At 31.3% G+C, this 25,459-nt stretch overlaps 1 protein-coding gene across 2 annotated transcripts in view; it reads right to left on the bottom strand.

The window, feature by feature from the left end:
- Positions 1 to 25,459, bottom strand: part of LOC148283849 (lachesin-like) — a 260,559-nt gene that overhangs the window by 205,778 nt on the left and 29,322 nt on the right. For both annotated transcript variants that reach the window (XM_088243122.1, XM_088243123.1), the window contains exon 3: positions 6,825 to 6,931. In XM_088243122.1, coding sequence (XP_088099248.1) covers positions 6,825 to 6,931 — 107 coding nt within the window. The remainder of the gene's footprint in view (positions 1 to 6,824; positions 6,932 to 25,459) is intronic.

Raw genomic sequence — 25,459 nt, 5'->3', positions numbered from 1 at the left:
TAAGGGCCTTAAGATAGGGTTTCTTAGGACAGCGGTGCCCGTATCTTAACGGCCGTAGTGAACGGTGATGCGGTGGACAGCCGTTGTAACGGTGACTAGAGAGTGGTTTCCCTGGAAAAAGGTGTTAAATGGTGTTGATAACACCGTTTTCCTAGGAAACCACTCTCTAGTCAACGTTACGACGGCTGTCCACCGCGTCACCGTTCACTACGGCCGTTAAGATACGGGCACCGCTGTCCTAGGAAACCCTAGCTTTATACTAAAAACCTTTACAAATAATACACCCAAATTCTTCGTACGTTGGTGGTCAGCCACTTTAATGGATCAAGTTGACCTTTCTCGAGTCATAAGCTCACGTTTCAATTACAGATACCATCTTACCGATAAATTTGATATGAGAAACATCCAACAAAATTCTCTCAAAATAATTATAAATACATATTTGGCTGAGTTTATTTAATAAGCGGTGGAGTGCTTTTTGACGTAACTCCAGGAAGTGCGATTGATAAGAAAACTGAAAACGAATTATTTAGGTTCCAGTTAAGAAAAAAATATATATATATTAATATTTATTATTTTATCATATCAACTATATTTTATTTTATTCAACTCAATTATAACTTATGGCATAATATGATGGAGAGGCACTAATGAATCGATATTAAAACCTCTCGAATCTGCTCAAAAATCAATAGTTAAAATATTTTTTTAAAAGCCCTTCAAGTATCCCAGCGTCAAGTTATTTGAGGAACTTGAGATCTTAAGATGTAAGACAATTATATATTTTTAGAATAATAATGTTTGTGAAAGCAAATTATTCTACCGAACCTCAAAAGGAACACTCCCACAATACCAGATGTCAAACTAGAGGATGGGTCATGGGGTCTACTACAAACTCTGAATTTGGGCAAAGAAATTTCAGGTTTCTGAGCCCCAAAATATTCAATATGTTACCCAAACATTGCAAAACCATGACCCGGATTCTATTTTATAAATTTGTAAAAAAATTGGTTACTGGGTTTAGGTCGAGAAAAATTGGAAAATTTACTCAAAAACGTTCTTAAATAATAAATGCTATAAATTAATATTGTGTAACTGTATAGTAAATTAACTAGAAGGTAGTAATGTTATTGTTTATTTTGCATAAAAATGTCTGCCTTAAAACAGGTTGTACCTAGTTAGGCAGACAAGACATGGTCCAGGGAAATCTATTACCTAAGTGTGTATGAAGTAGATAAAGTAATTGTTATTTTTGTTTATAAATCATGATGATTATTATTATTTTTCAAATTTTCAATATAATACTGCTTACCTTTGTTTTATATGTTTTTGAGTTTTTGAAAAACACGTCGTATTTTAACCATTCATCTGAACTCACTAAGTTTTAAAATTTAATTTAATCTCAGTTTTATTTTCGGTTATTTATAATTAAAACAACGATAAAAAAAACAATGTCTCTTCGTAGTCAAATTTTAGAACCTATAAATTCTAATCAAATGAAATAAATTATGAAATTGGAAACAGGAAGCAATGATGGGAACATCATGTGATAAATAAACAGTCATGTTTTGATCAATGTTTTGTATCTAAGTTATTCAATATGTAGTTTGAATCGATCTCCTGAAAATATTGTTAACAATATTATTATTTTTATTTTCTGGTGTACTAAATCCAAAGAAATATTCATATTGAAATATTATAATAAATTAAGAAAGCAAAATGAATGTTTGTACATTATTTTGAGAATAACATGCATCGTTCTTCATTCGAATTTGTGGAATAAATCCTTGTTCATCCTTGAAGTTTGGCAATGTATAGAGGGAATGGAGAGAATAGTATAGAATTGGCTAGAAAGATTTACAACGGGCGAATTCTTGCCTCGGGCGACTGAATATTGAATAACATAAGGGTCGGTTGTTCTTTCTTTGTGTGTTTTTCGTCTGTTGTGTGCCGGTATACGTATTTTGTATCGAGACTCCGATTACAATGAGAAGCTTACATATTTATCTTCAATTTTTTATTAAGTAAAATTGATTTTCCAATATAAAAAATTGAATTTTTGCAATAAAAAAATAAATAAACGCAATCAATCAGTTACTAACAAAGAGACCTTGAATTTCCATACAAATATACACATTTATGGAAACAAGACATTTCTTCGAGATCTCTTAACTTCCCATTGTAATAGAGACCCAGCTGACGTATTGTGCTAATTCTACTTAGATCGGTCAATTCTTTAACACATTTGGCGCATTTTGGGTGAAAAAACTGCAATAAAGTGTATTAAAGTTGGGACCACCATACCTTTAAATGTGACTATTCAACCAATTTCTTCCAACGACATAATATTTATTTATTTAATCGGCATTCAATTTGCAACACTTCATTATAAATTATTATGATAATAAAACTTTGTTATTAGAGTTACACAATTTTATTATTTTACAAAACCACTACTACAATTTTGGGAGTGAACTTCTCCCATAGACTCACAGTGGGGCAGGAACTAAACCTGGTCAAAATTAAATTCATGTTTTTTTAAAGCATATTATGCCACAATAATATTATTTAATAATAAAACACACATTAACAATAAATGTAATGCTCATTTTTTTTTAAAAATACGTTTTTTTAATCCTGTGATGAAGCAAAATAATTTCAGGAACATTTTGAATAGTACCGTATTTAGTTGTCAAAATACTTATTTTGGTCAAATTGTCAATCTTTTAAACATTATTATCATTTCATTTATATTTTTTTTAAGAAAGAAATATTAGCTATCCTTATAATTTACCCAAATATTTCCATTTCGGTGGCCATTTCCAACGATTTGTAAATAATTTACTATTAAAAATTGGAAATCAAGTTGAGGTAGAGTGGGGTTCGAACCTCGGACCTCTGATCCGTGAGTCCGCAACGCTAGCCACGGGACCACAATCCTTATTAAGGACAGAGAATTCAAAATTGTATGAAAGTAAATTAAATAACGTTATTTTTATCTTAAGGATCATTATCGAAAAAAAATCGGGTTAACTAATGAGTTGTTATAATGCTATTTTTAAGAGCTTTAGTATTTAATTTTTAAAACTCATAAAAAAAGCATTTTATTTACTCATTAGTTAACCCTAAAAAAATCTGATAATGATCCTTAAGATAAAAATAACTTTATTTAATTTACTGTCATATAATTTTGAATTCTCTATCCTTATTTATTTATTGTGGATAACTTATATAGCGCCATTTTCGTAATAAAATACCTCAAGGGCGCTTTACATGGTGATTCTATTGTTAAGTTAATTTAATTGAAGCTTTAAATTTGTAATTTAATTAAAATAATTTATTTTGTTGTCACGTGCTACGGATTTATTCAAATGATTTAGAGAACAAGTGGGTTTTAAGTTTTTTCCGAAACATCACTTCACTTTCACAGCCTCGCACCTCTGCTGGGAGAGCATTCCATGCCATAGGGCCTGCGACCGCAAATGCGCGCTCACCAAATTTAGTGCGCTGTTTGCGTAGAGGTATAATAACTTTTCCTCTCGCCGTAGACGTAGCTGATCTAAGCGTGAGACGCCTGTCAGCTAGTTCATCTGGAATGCATAGTTCCCTTAGATATTCCGGAGCCGAGTTGTGCAGTGACTTATACATAAGCCAACAGAGTTTGTATTCGACCCTCTGTGGAAAACGTAGCCTGTGTAGTTCCCGAAGTAGTGGAGTGATATGACTGAACTTAGAGATTCCGAAAATAAGTCTCGCTGCGGCATTCAATACGGCCTACAATCGTAGGCGAGTCATTTTGTTCATTGGTAGACCTGCATAGATACCATTACAATAATCGACTCTAGACACTACAAACGCATTTATTAATTGACGGGCGGCATCAACCGGCAAATTTTTGCGTATGCATTTAATTTGTCTCAGCTGGTAGAAGCATGAACTTATCGTTCTACTAATTTGAGCGTCAAGAGATAGGTCAGAATTGAGTAAAACTCCCAGTAGTTTAACGGTGGGTAAAACGGCACTCCCTACATTGGGTAGAGCCGTATCCTGGATCAAATTCTGTCGTCTGGCTGAAGCCACCCACAGTTGTTCAGTTTTTGATGGGTTTAATGTTGGTCTATTTTCAGCCATCCAGATTCCTATTTTCTTGATGCATTCATCAATTAAATTGACAAGCACACTTCTCTCGCCTGGTTTGCAATAAAAATAAATCTGCGTATCATCTGCATAGCAGTGCGACCACAATCCACATTCTTTGATAATGTTCTCTATATCTTTAGTGTAAAGGAGATAGAGAAGTGGTCCGAGTACTGACCCTTGAGGCACTCCTGTAGACACCTGAAAGTTGGTTGAGCTTTTACCCTGGAACACGACTGCATATTCTCTTTTATTAAGATATGAACTGAACCACATATGTGCCTGATCACGGATACCATAAGTTTTCTCCAGACGTTCAAGAAAAATATTATGGTCTACAGTATCAAATGCAGCACTCATGTCCAGAAGAGCCATCAACACCAGATTACCAGAGTCCACCGACGTTATAATGTCAGACAGTACTCTTATCACTCCCGTCTCCGTGGAATGAAAACGTCGGTATGCCGATTGCCTTACCGAAAATAAAGCATTCCGCTCGATATAGTTAACGAGCCTGTGAGAAACTATTTTTTCTAGTATTTTTGATACGATGGGAAGATTTGAAATAGGGCGAAAACTGGAAAGATCTTCCACATTTAGTTGGGAATTTTTTAAAAGTGGAGTTACATTTGCTTTTTTTATGGCTCTCGGAACAATGCTGCGCTCCATGGATGTATTAAATAAATCTGTTAAAAATGGAGCTAATACGTTAATGCATTTTTTCAAAAGCCATGTTGGCATCGGATCTAATATACATTGTTTATTGGGTAATGCCGCAACAATTTTTTTAACCTCATTTATAGACGTTGGTTCAAATTTACTGAATTTTTGAAGGGCATTAATAAGGATACCAGTCTCAAAGATGTCGCAAAAGCAATGAAACCGGTCCCTGGATATTCCAAATTTGTGGATTAAAGTATCACTCGTCATTTATTTATATAATAAATTACAATGAACTTCCATCGAGAATTTTCATTTACAAACTTAAATGTTTCAAAACTATTAGTTTTACATCACCCGTCAATGGGAGGAGTGCTCTCCAGAAACAGTTTGAACAGAGTAGTGTTCTTTTAAAAGAAAACAATTCCGTCACACTAATAACAAAGTTTTATTTTTATAATGATTGGAAATAGTATTTTTTCGTGTTTGCAGAAAAAGGTACGGTTATTTATTGTTTTTTTGATTGATTTTTAAAAAAATCAATTATTTAATCGTACAGTTCTAAAATGAAGACCATTTTAATGCATTAGAGAGGTACGAGGGTTAAGTATCAAATTTTAATGGTTAAATGTTACTCAATAAAGGAATCTTAATAAAATAATAATATTATCAACACCATCATCATTCCCTTCCGCACCAAATGGTGCACAGGGCACTGCATTGGTGCAACAATCGCAGCGTAACTTGATCCTTTTTGCTACATGAAGATAAGATAATCAGTCTTACGCTTCAGGTGCCAGTCCAGGAACTGTGAAATATTTTTGTGCGAATTCACCCTTTCAAATAAATATTTTATATTAATCATATCGGAAATCGATCTCGAGACCTCTTGCATGGTAGGCAAACGCGCTGACTATTACACCACGAGGCTGACAAATCAAACGTAATGTTACAATATATTTGTGTGGTTTGGTTGTGGTGGGCTTTTTGCGATTGCCTACCATGTAAAAAGTCTCAGGCTCGATTCCCGACATGGTTGACATGAAATATTTATTTAAAAGGGTGTTTTTACACTAGAATATTTCATAGTCCTTGGACTGGTACCTGAAGCATAAAACTGATCATCTTACCTTCATGTAACAAAAATTATCAAAATACGGTGAGATTAGTGTACCAATGCAGTGCCCTATGCACCAATAGGTGCGGAAAGGGTATGATGATAATATTTTTTTAATCGAAAATAATACCTACCCACAGAAACTCTAGAACTTTATCTAAAACAATAATTAACAACAAAATTTCTCTCTTTTGTTAAAGTAAAATAATTATAAAACCTCAATATATTTTATATTACACTTTTGAATTTACTATCTTCTTATTTAAATATCTAAATAATACTATGTTGATTTAAATTGAATACCATTTATTGATTTATTTCTGTATTCTAAATCATTATTTTTCCAACTTCTTCTAATTTTATGATTCTTTCAATTTACTTTTTACGAAAAAATACACGTCTGTTCTTTCCACTGCAATACATTTAGGTAAAATTATGAAAACCCATATATTTTTTACTAGTATGTAGATATGATTATTATTTTACGTTTTTATTTTTCTTACTCTTCTTTCATCATTATTATTTTTTCCTTCTTTTGTGTAAAATTTGTTTCGATCTTAAAATTAAACTGCACTTTTGTTCTCTCCACTGCAATAATATATGCATGTTTTATACCATGTAAATGATACCCATATATTTTTAGCTCATATGTAAAGATGATTTTTCTTAATATTTTTTTTTTTTTATTATTCTTCTTAACCTCATTTTTATTCTTTGCTACTTTTTTGTAAAATGCATGTCTATCTTTATATGTATATGTGAATGTAGAACATGTAAAAGCTTACAAGGCGTTTAAAAAAAAAAGTTCACAGGTATGTTAGAGAAACACTTGAGATGTGACTGTATATTAGACATACAATCATATAATTTAAAGCATGATGGAAAATGTACATATTAAATCAACAATTACCTTATAAGTTCCTAGATTTTGGACCACGCAGGGGAGATTAGCATCTCTCCCTAAGGCTACAGTGACGTTCGGTATTGGCTCTGCGAACCGTGGATCTTCCGTCAAAACTGGAAAAAAATCTCATGTTTATAATTATGACTCATTGATTTATCAATACACATGGGGCCCAGAACCATTTACTTTCCAAAAATACATATTTAATAGAAACCCTTCAAAATAATGTAAAAATGTGGGCGTATTGTAAAATTATATAAAAAAAAAAAAATAAAAAAAAGAAAATAAATAAATTATTTTACATAAATACAAAAACACAGCAGCCTCATATAAAGAACATGCTTGGATAAAGATTACAAAAAAATACATATAAAATTCTATGTCTTAAAAAGAAAGGGGTATTTTTTAAAGGGTACAAAATATGAGTTTATCGAATGCAAAGAGCAACAAAATTAATTTTTACTTAAAAAAAATTAAAAATTTTATGAAATACAAAAGTAAACATATAAGCACAATAACCAACAATTGTAAATTACAGTTAAATTTCGTTCAACTGATTAAAATGAGTTGATTTATAAAATATATTTTATGTTTTAAATATCAGCAACGTCAGAATAGTTATTGCCGAGTAAATGGGGTGGATTTAGAATAGGATTATATGAGTACATCATCATCATTCCGTGTCCACTCCTTAGCTGGAGCATATGGTGTCCACGAAGATCCTCCAAGCATCTTTGTCGGCTGCCAGCTCCTGTGCATCATGACACGAACTGCCGACGATCAGTCAACAGTGGATGTCCAGGACGCAGACGTCGAGAACCTGATGCCTTGTAAAGTAGGCAAGCGTGGGTAAGGTTCTCAGGAGGCATCCGCAGCACATGGCTAAGCCAACCGTATCGCCTCCACTTGGTGACAGTTATCATCAGAGTTTGCGCATCCGTAGAAGAAAATAGGTGTTATGCAGGCGTTTTACAGGCGGCATTTGGTTTTCACTGAGTAGATATCCGGTCTCTAGATAGCGTTTCATACTGTTAATGTGGCACCTGCAATTATTAACCGCACTCCCAGTTATTTTTGAAAGCTGCGATTTTTCGTAACATATACTCCCAGGTGTTTGAAACTCTCGACCATTTCAATGACTTGGTTTTACAGAGCCAGGGGATTTTAGGCATCAAGTGTTATGAGTGTACACTGTCCGCGAATTGTGTCAACAAACTGAGATACTTGACAAGTCATTCGCCCATGTGCCTTTAAGGTAATACATTTTCTATGCGCTTATAGGATGTACCCGGAAAGTTACCGGGCCGGGTGAATTGGCGCTGCACGTGTGAAACGCGCCAATGAGTGCTTATAGTTTTGAGCAGTCCAGTGTAAAGTTACTAATCTATACTCAATAAATACATAACATCGCTGCTGTCTTCATTATTATCCATATACGTGTATGTGAATATCATCACTGTCGTACGTATTATTATATAACTTTTCTACATTCCATTTTTCGACATGTATAAATTTTTACTATTCATATTTTTCTATTTTTATTTCGTATATTGTTTTGATTATTTTGTATATTGTTTTAAAATGTTAATATAGGTTATCATCTGTTTTATTATATATTTTTTCTGGATTCCATTTTTCGAAATGTATAAATTTTTGTTATTTATATTTTTCTATTATTATTTTGTAAATTGTTTTGATTATTTTGCATTTTGTTTTGATAACTTGTATATTGTTTAAATATGTAAATAAATACTTTTGATTTATATATCGAAGAGTCCCGACTTAACACAGAATTTTCTTACAAGTCAGGACATAAAACACACATAATTGTGCCTATGTAAAATTGTGTATTTTGTGCATTAAATAAATAAATAAATAAAATCTTAAATAAATTCAGTAAATCTATATTTTCTTTCTCTCAGTTAGTTTTCACAAGCTTAAAGTATTTAATAGGAAGTCAGAGTAAGTCAATTTATATTTGATTCCGAGTTTAAGATTAACGCTTTTTTTATTTTTTTAATTTGAACTCTTTCAAGAATATATTGGTTTGATCTTATTATACGAAGTCCATATACCTAGTTGAATTATATTTTAACAACCTTAAAACTTTAACAACTTCCGATACAAATGGCAACATTACTTTTTTTAAAATATTAAAACGACCAATTTATCTTCATGATTGTTTCGTGTAGACTTTTATACCTTACCGATAATTTAAGTGACATTTTTAAGTTACTGTCGTTTCGTGAAAAAATAAAAATATGTGTTCGGTGACCTGATCTGACCTAATAAAAAATATGTAACTATCTTATTTATCAAAAAGCAGTTGTTTGTTCGTTTTTTTCAATCTAATCTAATAATGACTCATCAAATAAATGTCTTGTTTAAACTTACAAAAAAATATTTGTATTACGATTTTTTTTCATAAATTCATAGCTGAATGCCTTTGGTATAATTTTTTAATCAAAATTTGGTGCTTAATTAAATACGAAACAATCGACGACATAATACAAATGTGTGACAATCTACATTCTTCTTTTGCAGTTTCTCAAAAAGTAGATTTTTTTATTTTATCGTGTTCATCCTAAAGGAGCGAATGTACGTTATTATTATTATGCAAAGTTCTGAGTCTTCTGAATATTGAAAAAAAAATACATCTACGAGCACACCAACTCCTTTTGTTTTATAACTGGTGTTCTTATGTTTAACAAAGCGATGCACGTTGTAGTTATACAGTCCGAGTTCTACAGCGTCGATGTCTGGATGAAATCAAGTTTCTGTGAAGATCAAGACATCGTAGGTCCATGATGTAGGTTCGATATCATGAAATTCATACTTTACAGGGAATATTCTAAAATATTACAACAGACATGAAGAACATTTAAGAGAAGGTAATATAGAAGTCTAGGCATCTACAGGGTTTATGACCTGTCAATGGCTGGTTTAAGTGGCCACTTTACACACTGTGTAACATTCACCATTCTGCCTATATTTGAACATCTATATTCCTTCAATTCTTTCATCTGCTGATGTTTGTGAAGTTAAAGAGCTGAAGCCTTTATTTATGCGGGTGAAATTCATCCAATTGAATTATTTCACCTACATACTAGGCAACGAATGAAAATATTATTTTTTCAATTTCTGTACTTCTTCATGGACCAGGTAATTTATCAACAATATTTTGAGTTTGTCCAAATTTTAGTAGACAAGAACTGGATTCAACTCCCTGGGGAGCTGTTAATATAGACATATTACAACAGACAATGTCGTCGATAAATTACCTGGTCCATGAAGAAGTATAGAAATTGAAAAAATAATATTTTCAGGCGTTGCCTAGAGTATGTGGGTAAAATAATTCAATTGGATGAATCTCACCCGCCAGCTCTTTAACTTCACAAACATCAACAGATGAAAGAATTGAAGGAATATAGATGTTCAAATATAGGCAGAATGGTGAATGTTACACAGTGTGTAAAGTGGCCACTTAAACCAGCCATTGACAGGTCATAAGCCCTGTAGATGCCAAGACTTATATATTACCTTCTCTTAAATGTTCTTCATGTCTGTTGTAATATGTTAATATAAACAGCTCCCCAGGGAGTTGAATCCAGTTCTTGCCTACAAAAATTTGGACAAACTTAAAATATTGTTGAGGGAATATTCTATTATTTATTGTTTTAGCATTTACTTTGTGGAAAAACATTTTGAATTTATTTCAAATGAAACACTTTGTAATTTTAACCATATAAGAGTTTAATATAATTTTAAAACACACCTAGTTTCAGGTGTTTTGAATTACCCATCATCAGGTGTAAATAAAATAAAATATATACACAGATTGGTACTTAGGTACTGACAGGGGTCGAGTAGAAGGGTCAAGGCAATGTGTGGTGAAGGGGGTGGGGTTTTCCTAATTATTGGGAATATTGATGGCAGGGTGAACAATTTTGAAATATTATATCTAGTCTTTGTCTACGAAAAATTTTGAAAAACTCAAAATATTGTTGATAAATCCACCTGGTCCATGAAGAAGTACAGAGATTGAAAAAAACAAAACAATTTCAGGTCTTGCCTCGTATGTTAGGTGAAATAATTCAATTAGATGAATCTCACCAGCATAAATAAAGTTTTCAGCTCTTTAACTTTACTAACATCAACATGTAAAATACTTGAAGACATAGATGTTCAAATATGGGCAGAATGGTGAATGTTACACAGTATTTAAAGTGGCAACTGAAACCAGCCAATGACAGGTCAAAATGATGCCTTGACTTCTATATTACCTTCTCTTAAATATTCTTCATCTCTTTTGTACTATGTTAATGATATTATTAATTAAAGTTTTCTCAGAATTTAAATTTTTGTTGCATTTTAATATTTTCTAAGTTATTCATTATCATACCTTTATTAGTGACAGAATGTGATGGTTTTATTTAATGGGAGTGCAACGAATGGTTTGTATCCATAATGTGGTTTGCAAATTCAGAAAACTAGTGCTAGAAAGTCCACGGCGTTGTTTGTAAAATGTAATTTTTAAATTTCTCGCAGTTTGGCTGATGTATTAATTGTAACAATCCCTACACGTCATTGTTACCCCCATGTAAATGTCATAATATATTAAACTCTCATGTGGTAAATATTACAAAGTGTTACATTTTAAATAAATGCAAATAGTCTAGTTGCTTCGTATTTTTTTATTTCAGTGTAAAGAATACAGGCCCATAAACACCCTTCCAAAATATGAACAATTATTGGAATATATTGTAAAGAATGAGTTAGTTAATTTTTTGGAACAATGGGAAGTATTATGCAAAGAACAATGTGGATTTCGAACCAATCAATCTTGTGAAATGGCTATTAACTTGGTTTTAGAAGATTGGAAAGAGGAAACCGATAAGAACATGTTCGTAATTGCAGTTTTTTTGGATTTTAAAAGAGCCTTCGAAACAATAAACCGATAAATAATTATTAAAAAATTGAAAAAAATAGGAATAAAAGGAAAATCTATAAAATGGTTTGAAGAGTACCTTGGCGATAGATACCAAATAACGAAGGTGAATGATGAAATTTCCGAGCCCCTTAAAATTTCATTGGGAGTACCACAAGGATCGGTTCTCGGACCGGTTTTGTTTATTATATACATAAATGATATTGTCGAAACATTAAAATATTCAAAAATAAGACTCTTTGCAGACGATGCCTTAATATATATATCGGGAGAAAATTATAAAACAATTATGGACAGACTAAATCATGATCTTAATAGTGTATCACTGTGGCTAAAAATTAATAAATTAAAATTAAATGTTAACAAAACTAAATATATGAATATAGGAAACAAAAGGATAGAAATTTCACCATCAATTGTAATAGAAAATGAAAAACTTCATGAAGCCACTGAAATTAAATATTTAGGTGTAATGTTGGATTCAAAACATACATTTCACCAAAACGCTAAGATGGTAATAAATAAGATTGCAAAAAAAATATCAATTTTGGGAAGGATCAGAAGATTTATTGATAAGGACTCCTGCAAAACTATTTACAAAGCAATTATTGAACCACACGTTAACTACTGTAGTAGCATTTTATTTTTATCAAACAAAGAAAACATAGATAAACTAACTGTATTACAAAATTAAGCCTTTAGAATCATTTTGAAAAAAAACAGATATACTAGAGTAAAGTCGATGGTAAATGAAATGAAATTATTACAATTATAAACAAAGAATATTTTACAATACGATGATATTTGTTCATAAAATTATAAACTCTAATAAAAACACAGAATTTTGGAAAAAAATTGATCGGAACCAGCATGAACACGATCACAATACTAGAGAAAAGAACAAAATTAGACTTCCATTTAGGAAAAAGGCAAAGTCACAAAATTCAATTTTATTTAAAGCAATTAGTATTACGAAATGGAAAAAAATATTTATGAAGAAAAAAACATATCAAAATTTAAAATAATGGTCAAGACATATGTGATAAACAATTTATAAATTAAATATATTTGCAATGTTATTATTAGAACACACATAACAATATGTATGATATGTGTGCCCTACTTTAAGATTTAAATAAATATAAAAATAAATAAATGTTCCTTGTTCGCATTTCTGTATCACTTGTAATTTTTTTTCAATTAGCAATAAATGTTCCTAGTTTGCGTTACAGAAAATGCATCACATGTATGTTTTTTTATAGTTATCGTTAAACGTTCCCAGTTTGCGTTACAGAAAATGTATCACCCGTACATATTTTTAATTTGGCAATAAATGCTGAAAATCAGTCGTATAGTTTTTATATTTAGCTATAAATTTCTTTAGTTTGCGTCGCTGAAAATTTATCATTCGTATGTTTTTTTTTATTAAGCACAAAATGTTCCTAGTTTAAGTTTATTAACGAGTTTAACTCTTAAAAGACTGTGGTTAATAATTCCTTTGCGCGCGGTGATGTAACATCTAGTTGCAAAAGACTCAGATATACAGTTTGATAATTTTTCTTTCATAATTAATTTAAATAAATATATAATTTAGCTCTGTTAGAGGAAAAAAAAAAGTATAAATATTGCCACTCATAACTCACGCGTGAGTCCTCTATCACTGCCAACAACCGACTGAATTTGTTTTACACAACACCGGCTACGGCAGCTACAGAACGGCGTTTCTGTCCACCTTGTTTTGTGTTCTATCTTCGCGCTCTCTCTAATACAGATGTGCCACTGTATTTGCGGACATTATTCTTCAGGTAGCAAGGTCAAATATTTTTTGTATTATTACCATTATTACCAGCATAGTTAAAAAAGTTTTACTTTCCAAATCCGGTGCAAACATGTCAATTTGAAGAGTACAAAAAATACAAACACATCATTTTAAAAAAAGAGATATTTCAAGTTTTGTGTCCTATGTTGACTAGTGTGACATCACAGCCACACAAGAGTTAATCTAATTTACAATTGATAATTTGTTCCAAGATCTTTTCAGCGCTTTGCGCCTAGTATTTAGAGGACTAATCATTTATCCCTTTAATTGATCAATTTGACAATTTATCACCATATTTATACCTAATGTAATGGAGAGTACCCACATAATATATATATATTTATGAACTAAAACTATTATGGTATTAAGTCTTGTATTGCATGTCGACTAGTGTGACATCATAGCTTCACAAGAGTTAAAAAAACAATTTTTTGTCAGACAGTGACAAAAAAAAACAAAAATTGACAAATAATATACTAGAAGCTACAATAATCATTTTTGATGGCCTTCGTAGTAAAGTGGTTAAGAGCACAAAAAATAAAATGTGATTTTTCTCAAGCCTGGTTGTTCGGTGATGTAATTCACCACTGTTATTTGCCCCCCTGGCCTGTTAATAATAATAAAAAAAAATAAGGCTCATCTTGTATCAACGAAAATTTATCAAGTTACATACAAAATAATATTTATCCAGTAGTTTTAGTTGTGCGTGCCATTATTATTTTTTGGAAGTGAAGGTACAGTAAATAATGTTTTAGTGCCTGACTGAAAATTTGCTAAGGATCTTAAAACAACACCCCATTATTTATCGTGCGGGCCACAAGCCATATTTGTAAAACCTCTCGCCATCCTGTCACCTGCGCTAAGGCTGGGCGAGGTGAGGGAAGGCGTTCGCCATTCCCCATAGCACCGAGCACCGTACGGAATAAGATACCCATAATACCTTTAGCAAACTCAGCCGCTATGGAGGCGGAATGTGTTGTCTACCATCTTGTTGACGTGGTAAGCGATGTCCAATATTGTTATATCAAATAAAAGCTCCTCAAGTCTGGCGTTTGTGTCTAGTTTATGTTTGCGCCGCGCCGTGGTGGGGGATCTCCTCGTGCAATCCGGCAACAAAATGAATAGCTGTAATGAAACTGATAAAGAGCCAAACAAAACAAAGGTTCGGTAACTTTTTACAATGAAGATACAAATTTCGCTTCTTCAGTGATTGTTGTAAAGTTTTAAGATGGGAAAATCTTTAAAATATTGTATTAACTTTTAACCAAACTTCGCGTGGGCGCTGACCTCGAAACTGATTTAAACAGATGACATCAAAAATAAATTAATTATTCCAAACAGTGTTTTCGGTTTTACTTATAAAGATATTTTTTTGTTATGTAAAGGTCAAGGGGGCCAAATAGTAAAGAGTATACAAACACAGAATACCTATAACCCTGAAAATTACATTTAATTATTGGTATTTCACTGTAAAACTTAAGCGCGAAATATCTTTTCAATGAAAGAAAATACAGTGTTTATAAAATTACGATAGAGACGTCACAAAAGCAAAATTTTTAGTTACTATATTTTTTATCCTTTTACTTGTTAGTTTTCATTATTTTATTATTAATAATATGTTTGTACGCGTATTTATGTGCATTGGTGTATGCGTATATGTCCATGTGTGTATGTATGTGTATATATATTAGCATGTTCATGTGTGTATAGGTATGTATGTATGTATATATATATTTGTATATATAAATGGATGTGTGTGTGTATGTATATGTATGTTAGTTGCATGTGTACATACATCAACATTTTTATTTCTTTTTTCATGGTTTTATATTACCTTACTATTTATTATTCTTTTCTTCCTTCCTTATTTTCCCATCCCACTTTCTTTTACCTCTAGCGAACAGTACGTTTTGTTTTTTTGTATTTTCGTTCCTATATGAAAATCATAATTTGTCTTGCTATTTATTGTTATTCTTTTTGTTTTGTTTATAACTATGACTGTTGGTTTCAAGATTAAAAAAAAAAAATATACCATCACATTTTTTATATTTAATTTTCAACATTTCATCCGTTTTTTGGACAGCGGCCGAGGCGCAGTTGGTCAGATGGCTAACTGTGAAACTGCCTTCGCGGGTTCGATTCCCGCCAGTTGCAAGAACAAATTTAAGAAATATTTTTTTCTCAATCGGTCAAGGTGTTGTGGTGTATTTTTCATAACCTCCTTTCATATCCCAAATTTTCCACCTGCTGACAAGCCTCTTAATAGAGTCTTAGCGGGTTAACCCTTAAAAAAAAAGAAAGAATATACGGTAGGGGAGAGCCAGACAAAGGGGATGGGTTAAGGAAAATATTTTTAAAAACACAAAAAACTTACATTTATTAAAAACTATTTCTTATGTAACGTTAACACAATTATTAGTCTATAATAACACAGACCAAAAAAAAAAAATTAAAGCCAAGTTATCTAAGTCAATTTTATGTATTTTTGGGTGCTTAATCCATATATGATATTTTTTTCATCATCCACAATTCTCTCACAATATGATATCAATCATATCCAACGATGAGCTGTTTATTTAATTTTCTCTAAAATTATATAATTTTCGTAAGTTTCTTCAATAAGGACTGATTGAGCAACAGGCAATGAGGCATAACTATTTCCATCGTGTAATACGACACCTTTTAACTGGAAGAAAATAAACAACTGTGTTATTTATCAGAACTACCAACCTGATTATATTTGATAATATTGTCAACCTTATAACACTTGAATATATCGCAAACTTTAAAATATTTAAACGGTTAAAAATAGTGGTTTTACATTTCGGTTAGTAAAATGTATTTTTATTCAATATTGAAATTTGAGAAATTGGTGGGTGATACGACTTCTTGTGATTTTTTTCGGAATCAGCACACCAAATTACAAAGAAATTAGTCAAAGTTATGGAAAAAGTTTTTGTATCGTTAGCCTGTCTAATGAAATAATAATAAAGTTTTTTCTCAGCCCAAACTGTATTTAAAAAATACATTTCATTATTCCCTCAAATAAAAATGTGCTGATATTATTTTTGCCCGGGTACCCGGAATTAGGAATCACAATTATAACAGAAGTAAAAACCATGTCCAGTGAATGGGGTGCATGATTCGTACGCTTAACTTTTACATTGACTACATTGAATCTAATCTTATATATTTATTGCTCTGGAGCTGATTGATTGTGAGTGTCCTATATGGTCACGTTTTACATGTATCGCTCCAACCCGCTCAGTCCGATAAAATTAGGGTTGGTGGATATTTATTTATTATTTTATTTTTTTGGATTTATATCTTAAGTCGACTTCCTGGTGAAAATTTAGCTAAAAAAAATAGAGCATAAATTATTTGGCCTTATAGTGCACTGGTTCATACGTTTACTTGTCAATAATACAATGAAGTACTTTATTATCAGTCCACTCTATATTATTTTATCGTGCCGGCTGATTTTCGCTGTGTCGCGGTGACAGACCTTACTCCAGCATAGGAATTTCAGCCCTATTGTCCAAGTAAATCGGATTCATTTTCATCTGTTGAATTTTTGACCCTCGAAACATTGTACGTAAAAAAGTGGCCGATTGTGTCTTCCTGAGGCTACGGTACCTAATTTGCTTTGTATAGCGCTATCTTTGTCATTTATTCACATATTTCACACTGGATGCGTGTAACAGAGACGACGCTCTCCAAAATCAGCAGTCTCTTTCTTAAGCCGTACTGTAAACGCTTTCTGTGAAAACTAAACGAAGCAAAACTGTTAAGTTTTCTCAACTTATAGATAAATAATGAAACCTAACTTGCGATTGGATTGCAGTTGATTTATGATATGATTTAAATTGAATCCATTGCAAACACGTTTTTTGTGTGCAACTATCAAAATCATAATAATTCGCACGTTAATAGATAAACAACGGAAGTTACCGGTTGTTTAACCAAAGCTGGCGCGTACGAAAAACTTACACAAACGCATTTAGAATCTACAGTATGTTGATGTAAAATAGGTTATTTTAAATTTTAACCAAATGCGCTATTTTTATCGTTTATCAATAAGTGTGTATACTTTATTTGTCCAATATAATTTGTGCTGTGCATTTTAATAATACTGTATTCATTATTATTGTAATGAGCCCATACTTGTTTAAAAATAAATAATTATATGACTTTTTCTTAAGTGATTGTTTTGTTTTTTTAGCTCTTATTCAAAGGAGATTTTTAAAAACATTATTCCGTACATTAAAAATGTTTTTGTGTAAGTTTTGTAAAAGCGCCAGAAATAGATAATCGATTTATACATGATTTGACTCAATGCAAACATACATATTTAATAAATCAGTGTTTTTAATCCATGTAAATGGAAAACATATTATTGTAGTTTTACTATAAAGAATCGCAGCGAAATTCAGACGAACGCAGAAGCATCCTGTGTATATTATTTTATTACCATATCATAGCAAAGCGATAGTAGTCTAGGTCACGCTCATAAGCGCGTCTGAGCGCGAGAGAGACAGATATTATTTTCATAATGCGTACGCCGTACGATGTCATACCATGAGTTTATTTACAGATACTACACAATGCGTTCGTGTTAGTATTGCGAACGCGCCAGATTGAAAAAATCCACCAGTAAGTTGAACGAAATGTTCAAGAAACAAGATTCTGTAGTTGTACGATTTCCAACACATCATAACTTTTGAACCAAATGAGATAATTTCAAACTATAACAAACTTTCAATGTAAAATTATGTTCAACAATGTTTTGAGTATGTCAAAATGCTTGCAAACTGGCTGGATTTTCTCCCTAAGGGATAAAATCCAGCCAGTCTGCAAGCATTTGGACATACTCAAAACATTGTTGAATAAACTACCTGGTAAAAGAAGAAGTATAAAAAAATGGTAAATTGTTTTCAGGCGTTGTCTAGTAGGTAAATTGGTTCAGCCGGATGAGTCTCACCACACGATAAAGGTTTCAGCTCTGTTAATTCACAAAAGTCAACAGATGGAAGAGTTGAGGAAATGTGGATGTTCAAACATAGGCAGAATAGTGAATGTTACACAATGTGTAAAGTGGCCACTTAAACCAGCCAATGACAGGTCATAAGCCTTGTTAATGCCTAGACTCCCATATTCCCTTCTCAAAAATGTTTTTCCTCTCTGTTGCATCAAATTTAAAATTATGTTTTATTTAAATATAAAAATAATGTATCTGAGACAACTGAGGTTTTTTTTTGCATTAAAACAAAGTAGATTTCAGATTTTTTCGTCTTTTTTGTGGCTTTTTTCTCTTAAACTTAATCTAAAAATAAGGTCTTGATTGTAGCTGCAGGACATCTAATTTAGATTACATTTGTAAACTATTATTTATGAGTTGTAAGCATTTCTTGTTATTTTTTTGGTACAGTGTTGATGGGGGGCAGATTTTTTAACACCTGTGTGATCTGTAGCTGCAAGACGTGTTGTTTTATGGCTCAAAGAATTATTAAATTTAACCTTATTAGAAACAGGGAACTTTAATCCCAGCAACATATACGCTCTGTAGCTGCAAAACGTGTTGGGACGCCGTTTGAAGTAATAAAAAAGGCGCTTTATAAATTATCCCAAATAAATAAATACTAAATACATTAAAGTGTAGTAAAATAAAGTAACAGGTTGGTACAAACAAACAAATAAACAGTACTTTAAAAAACAATGAGATCCATACTTTAGTACTTTAAAATTATTGGTATGTCTTTACAGGTTTCCAAAGAATTCAATTGTGTGGGTTAAATAAACACATTGGTTCAATTTACACGAATCGTTCAAATTCACAAGGCACGGTAAAATTAAGGTGGATTGAAATTTATTCTTTTATTTTGTATTTATTTAAAATTTATTCAGGGGCTACTCTAAGGTGAAAACCCTGCAAAAGTAAATTAAGTGGAGATTAGTCAACTTATTGCGTTTACCTGGCATTAAATTAATAAAAGTAATAAAAAAAATAATTAGTACAGTATCAACCCACCCTTGTTTATATTATTGTGCCGTATGGATTTTTACTGCTGTAAAAAATGCGCCGTATTTCCAAGCATGATTAATAACTGGATTCATTAAATTAACCCAGATATGGGATGATATTAAAAATTTGTTATTAAATACATTTTTTAAATGGTTCTTTTTTTTAAATTTTTCGGTTCATTTACTGTGAGATACAATGACACAATAAAAAACAAATATAAAAAAAATAATAATAGCGGAAGGTTATGCTGCGGTAGCAATTTCAGTGATTTTGGGTAAATCTAGTTTAGTTCGGAGCTGATTCGTGGTAAATAATTAATTAACAGTATTTTAGCGTATGCGCTTAAAATATAACATCATAAATATAAAACATGAATTAAGACACAATAATAATTCAAACTAAATGCTTGGAAAAATAATTATAATTATTATTTAGGGTAAACGAGTATATTTATTTATAAATCGGCCGTCTCGCAATCGTCACGCATTTATCGGAAAGTTTTAAGGGCTTTCGTTAACCATTTTTTAGACTCAATTATACAGAGGTTCATTAAACTCTGTCACATCCGAAACCACGATGATCAGTATGAGCAAGAAGATATATTGGAACATCAAAATACATTTTTAGAACGAATATTTTTTTTTTAAAAAACAATGGTTTCCGGTTTTCGCGCTCCCCTCGCTTCTCCTTTGCAGAAGTAAGCAACCATTTGTTTTGTTTAATATTTAATTTTAGATTTTTTTTTTTTTAATATGCTTATACGTCGTCTTGCCTATACTGATCATCGTGGTTTTGGATGTGACAGGGTTTAAAGAACATCCTCTATAATTCAAATACTATTTTACGTTTTATTCTAATTTAATTTATATAAATAAGTAAAGATTTTTTTTATTGTGTCTTGATATTCGTTTAATATTATTTTTCCATCAAACGCTCTAGAAAATTTTATTTCTACTCGTTTACCCGGTTTGCGACAAAAAATATTAGGCCACTGAGCAAATACTACAATCTATAAATACCGAATGCACTAAAAAATAATAAATTGATGCACGACAACGATCCTTAACTCCCTGGAGGATGAAGTGCCTTCCGTCGAAGTTTTACTCGCGGGAGAAAATTTTGCTAAAAGAAATCGAGTGTCATTTCATGGTGCCGTATTATGTTGAACTTTCGACTAAATTGTCGGGTTGGAATTTATGTGTCAATTGTCGGGTTGGAATTTATGTGTTAAATTGTAATGTCAAAACATGTTGAAAAAATCACATAATTTAAATTTAAGTTTAAGTATGTATTACAATAATTCTTTAAAGTAAAAAATACGGCATAATAAAACAAGGATCATTGTTAAAATATCTGCTAAATGAAATTTAACCGAATAAAATGAAAGTTCGATGATTTTTACAGTCATAAACGATATTTTACTTGAAAATCTCTCGAAAAATAGCAGATTTTATAAATTGTTAAAATTTGAAATAAACATAATCCATTTTACAAAAGAAAAATTTAATAGATGACGGATCGCAAGTTAATTCCAGCGTTTTACCACGTTGGACCCAAGTATAAGCGTAGAATATGTAACTATAGTTGCTATCACAGCTTTTTACCAAGTATAACGTTATGCGAGGTTTAAGAGTTTTTACTTTACCATCTTCTTATTTTACCACTATGCTTTAGTATAATTTTATATTTCATAAATAAATAAGGCCCTACATGCCTTTCATCAATATTATTATTATTAATAACGTATGTATCGTCATTTTCGTAATGTAATTCCTCAAAGGTGTTTTACAAAGTGATTCATAATTTTTTTTTTTTTGAGTTATCGATAACTTATACATCGTGTCCGAGATCATAATTAGCCTAGGCGTTTGGAACGAATTTAATAAGGCCCGCAGGGCTTATTATATGAGCCGCAATGAGCCGAATTCACTAGCATATAATAGTCAGCAATAGCTGACTGTTATTATTTCAACTTTCAGATTCTTCGCTGTTTAATGTTAATTGCTCACTAACCGAACTTTTTATGCAGATATTAAAAATATATATTTCTGTTAATTATGTGCTGTTTTGGTTACATTATTCTGAGGGACGAATTCTTCTTTATCAAATTTAGAATTCTCTGAACAAAAAAAATTGTTGGCTGAGCGATATTTCAAGGTGCTCGAGATCCTAACCAACTGAGGCCCGAAGCCGATCAACTGAGGCTCGAGGAGCGTTCAACTGAGGTACAGAGAGCCGATTACATGAGACCCAGAATGTCGAATTCCCTAGCAAGGAACAGTCGGTGATAACTTATTTTTGCCTGCTGGTAACGTATGAATGTTCCAATATTAACTAATGTCTAATTATCATTTGCTTTTTTTGATTTTATGTTTATACAAATTATTAACATTTCTCAATTTTATATTTACGCTTGAAATTTTTGACGAAATAGAGTGCAGAGAAAAAAACATGTTCAAATTCTAATTTTGGGAAAAATAAGAAGATTCAAATTTGTTGTAACAGAAAGTGAAATCATTTTTGAGAATAGAATATGGAAGTCTAGACATTTACAGGGCTTATAACCTGGCCAAACTGTGTGTAGTCTGCAAACATTTGAACTTACTTAAAACATTGTTGAATAAGAAGATTTATTGACAAAGGGTCCTGTAAAATTACCTACAACACAATCACTGAACCACATACCAACCACCACACTATCCTATCAAACCACGACAAATTTGAAACAAATTCATTATAATATTACAAAACAAAGCTCCAAGACTAATTCTGAGAACAGACACAAAGGTATAAAATTAATGTTAAATTGATTAAAAGTACTTCCACATTTTAAACAACAAAAACCCTTCAATACAATAATATTCGTTTCTAAAATCATCATGTTTACAAACAAATTAAGTTTTAAACTTATAATATAAGACATTTAAGTTTGTAAGTGAAAACTCTTGATGGAAGTTCATTGTAATTTATTATATAAAAAAAGACGAGTGATACTTTAATCCGAAAATTTGGAATATCCAGTGACCGGTTTTATCCGTGTTTTGTATAAATACATTGAACTCCTTAATAAAGATACCAGTCTCGAAGATGTCGTGAAAGCGATGAAACCGGTAACTGGATATTCCAAACTTGTGGATTAAAGTATCATTCGTCTTATATTTGTATAATAAATTATAATATAATAAAACAAACACTGATTTGAGTCTATTGAACACTGTATTTAATTTTTACAAAAATAAAAATCAACAACATTAGATTTTATGGATCCCAATCAGACTGTTTCCTTAAATTCCATATAATTTCTACCCACTTTACTGAATTCTTGGTAATCCTTAAATAATTTTAACTGATATTCAATACATTTTCGAATATCGTATACCTATATTTCTTAAAAAATAATTTATAATGGCTTTTACCTTTCTTAGAAATATTAGATAGCAACAAACAATATTTACTAATGTTAAATGGGAGCAAAACAATATTACAGAAAACAAGGAATAAAAATCAAACAAACCTACATAGATCTAAAAAATAAAAAATAAAAAAAAATTGGAAATAAAACAATAATCGTAATATGAATTATTAAGAAAAACACCCAAAACCTCTGTAATACATATTTTTCGAAAAAAACAATGGTATCCTTTTTGACATAGGAATATTATTCTAGAAATAAAGATAAAAAATTAATGAGAGCTTCTTTTTATTTACATATTAAGAGATTTAAAAAAATATAAGGATACGATGTTTAAACGTGGGCTTAATGGTGAATGTTACACAGTGTGTAAAGTGGTCACTTAAACCGACTAATGACATATAAATGCCTAGACTTTCATATTCCCTTTCAATGTCGGGTTGTGGTCCCGTGGTAGTATTGTAGACTCACAAGCCAAAGGTCCGAGGTTCGAATTCCACAACTCGATTTCCATTTTTTCAGCTTAAGTTATTTACGACTTGAAATATTTGTACAAATAAAAAATGCAAGTTTCCGAATCATTGCAAGTATGTGGATTGAATATAAGGAATCCAGGTTTTTCTCACGAATAATTATTCGTACCTACGTTAATTAATTGTACCTACGTTGCATGCAGGAAATCCAAAGGATTTTAAAAATAAAAAACATTGTACATTAGGGTGTCATTTTTTTAAACTTTAGAATTCTGTAACGTAATAGGTCTTTAAAATTGCGTTTTTGGAAAAAATATTGGAAAAACATTTCAATATTTCAAAATAAATATATCTTTAGCTCGCTAAAATGCCACAAAGTTTTGAAAAAAGACAAAAATACAAAATTTTTGATTGCTTAAAAAAAACTTTTCTTATAAAATATTCCAGGTTTTTTAGCAAACGCCACGTCGTGTTTATAATGGTACAAACCATGAAAACATCATAAAAATTTTGTTTATTTATTTCAGAAGCAAAGAAAAAAAAACGTGAATGTATAATTTTTTTTTTAAATTGTGAGATTTTTGAATGGTATCTATGTCACAATAATTTCTTGTTTTACATTTTTTTATTTAAATTTTTCAACTTTAAAGTTCTTTTCTATCCTTCTTCTCTCTTCCCTACCCCTCCATACCCCTCCACAACCCTCTTTCCATCCTCATTTGCGCAATAACGTACGCGCACTTCGTCAAGTCACAGGTCACAGAATAGTAGATCCAAGAGATTTATTCAATCTCCGATCGATCCGTGGCGATTATCTTACACCTTTCCCTTTACTTTGATTTAGTAGTTTTGTATACATGACTTATTTTTGAAAGTTTCAAAATATTTTCTGTGCAATTGTACATACTATTATGTCTATGAGCATTGCAATAAAGTTAAGAGGAAACGCTGTGTCTATTTTTTTCATAGAAACATATTCTTTGATTTTTTCTCCAGGTTATGGCACTTGAGCAATGGTTTTTTTTACACACAATAGATATTTACCAAAGGCGTGTCCCTATTGTTTAGTTTTTTTGTACAAATGGTTTATTACGGGAACTGGAACCATACAAAACCAGTAAAAATGCAAAGTTTTATCTAATGTCTTCAGGCGCACGATGTAAAAATAAGATAGCTATTTTTGAACAATGCAAAAAATACCGAATGAAAATTTCAATCTCTTACGCTTTGAAATACCATATTTTTTACTTACTCTCGGCGCATACCTAACAATTTATGTTGCACGAAACACAGAAATAAAAATGTTTTTGTACATACCTTAGTTTAACTAAATACTGTTGTAATTGACAGTGATAAAAATTAAAGCCGAGAAATCCAGTCTCGAAGATGTGACAAAATCGATGAAACCGTCACTGGTTATTTCATATTTATGGATTTAAGTATCACAGGTGTTTTACTTTTATAATAAATCAATATCAAGGATTATTACGGGAGTAAAAAAATATTTTCACATCTCACAATATCTTTGATATTAGCACTGGTTAAAAAGCCCAGAGAGAATAAAATACAAACTTTGCTGGACAGTATTCAAATCCTTTCATTAAATGGCTCTAAAATACCTATCGGACCTTTGTATTAGGAAAAATACATGTCAAAGAAAATCTATTCTTAGGTTAGCATTTGATTCAGGAAGAGGAAAACTTGTCGTAATCCGGCGCTCCCCAAACACTAGATTTGGAGATCGTGCTTTTGCCGCCGCCGGCTCCTCTGCCTGGAACCAATTGCCTTCAAACTTACGAATCATCGACAGTTCCAGTCAGTTCAAATCCCATCTTAAATCCCACTCCTTTAGACTATCATATCATATATATTTATATATTTAGAAATATAATATATCACTCTAGTTTAGTTAGGATGTAAGTTTAGGTATACAATTGTAAAGCGCCCTTGAGGTGATTTTTTTACAA

This window comes from Micrasema longulum, unplaced genomic scaffold, assembly GCF_059751315.1.
Source record: "Micrasema longulum isolate JH-2025_06_02 unplaced genomic scaffold, ASM5975131v1 h1tg000186l, whole genome shotgun sequence".
NCBI lineage: Eukaryota > Metazoa > Arthropoda > Insecta > Trichoptera > Brachycentridae > Micrasema > Micrasema longulum.
Note: the sequence above shows the minus strand (reverse complement) of the source record. Positions and strands in the feature narration are given on the sequence as shown.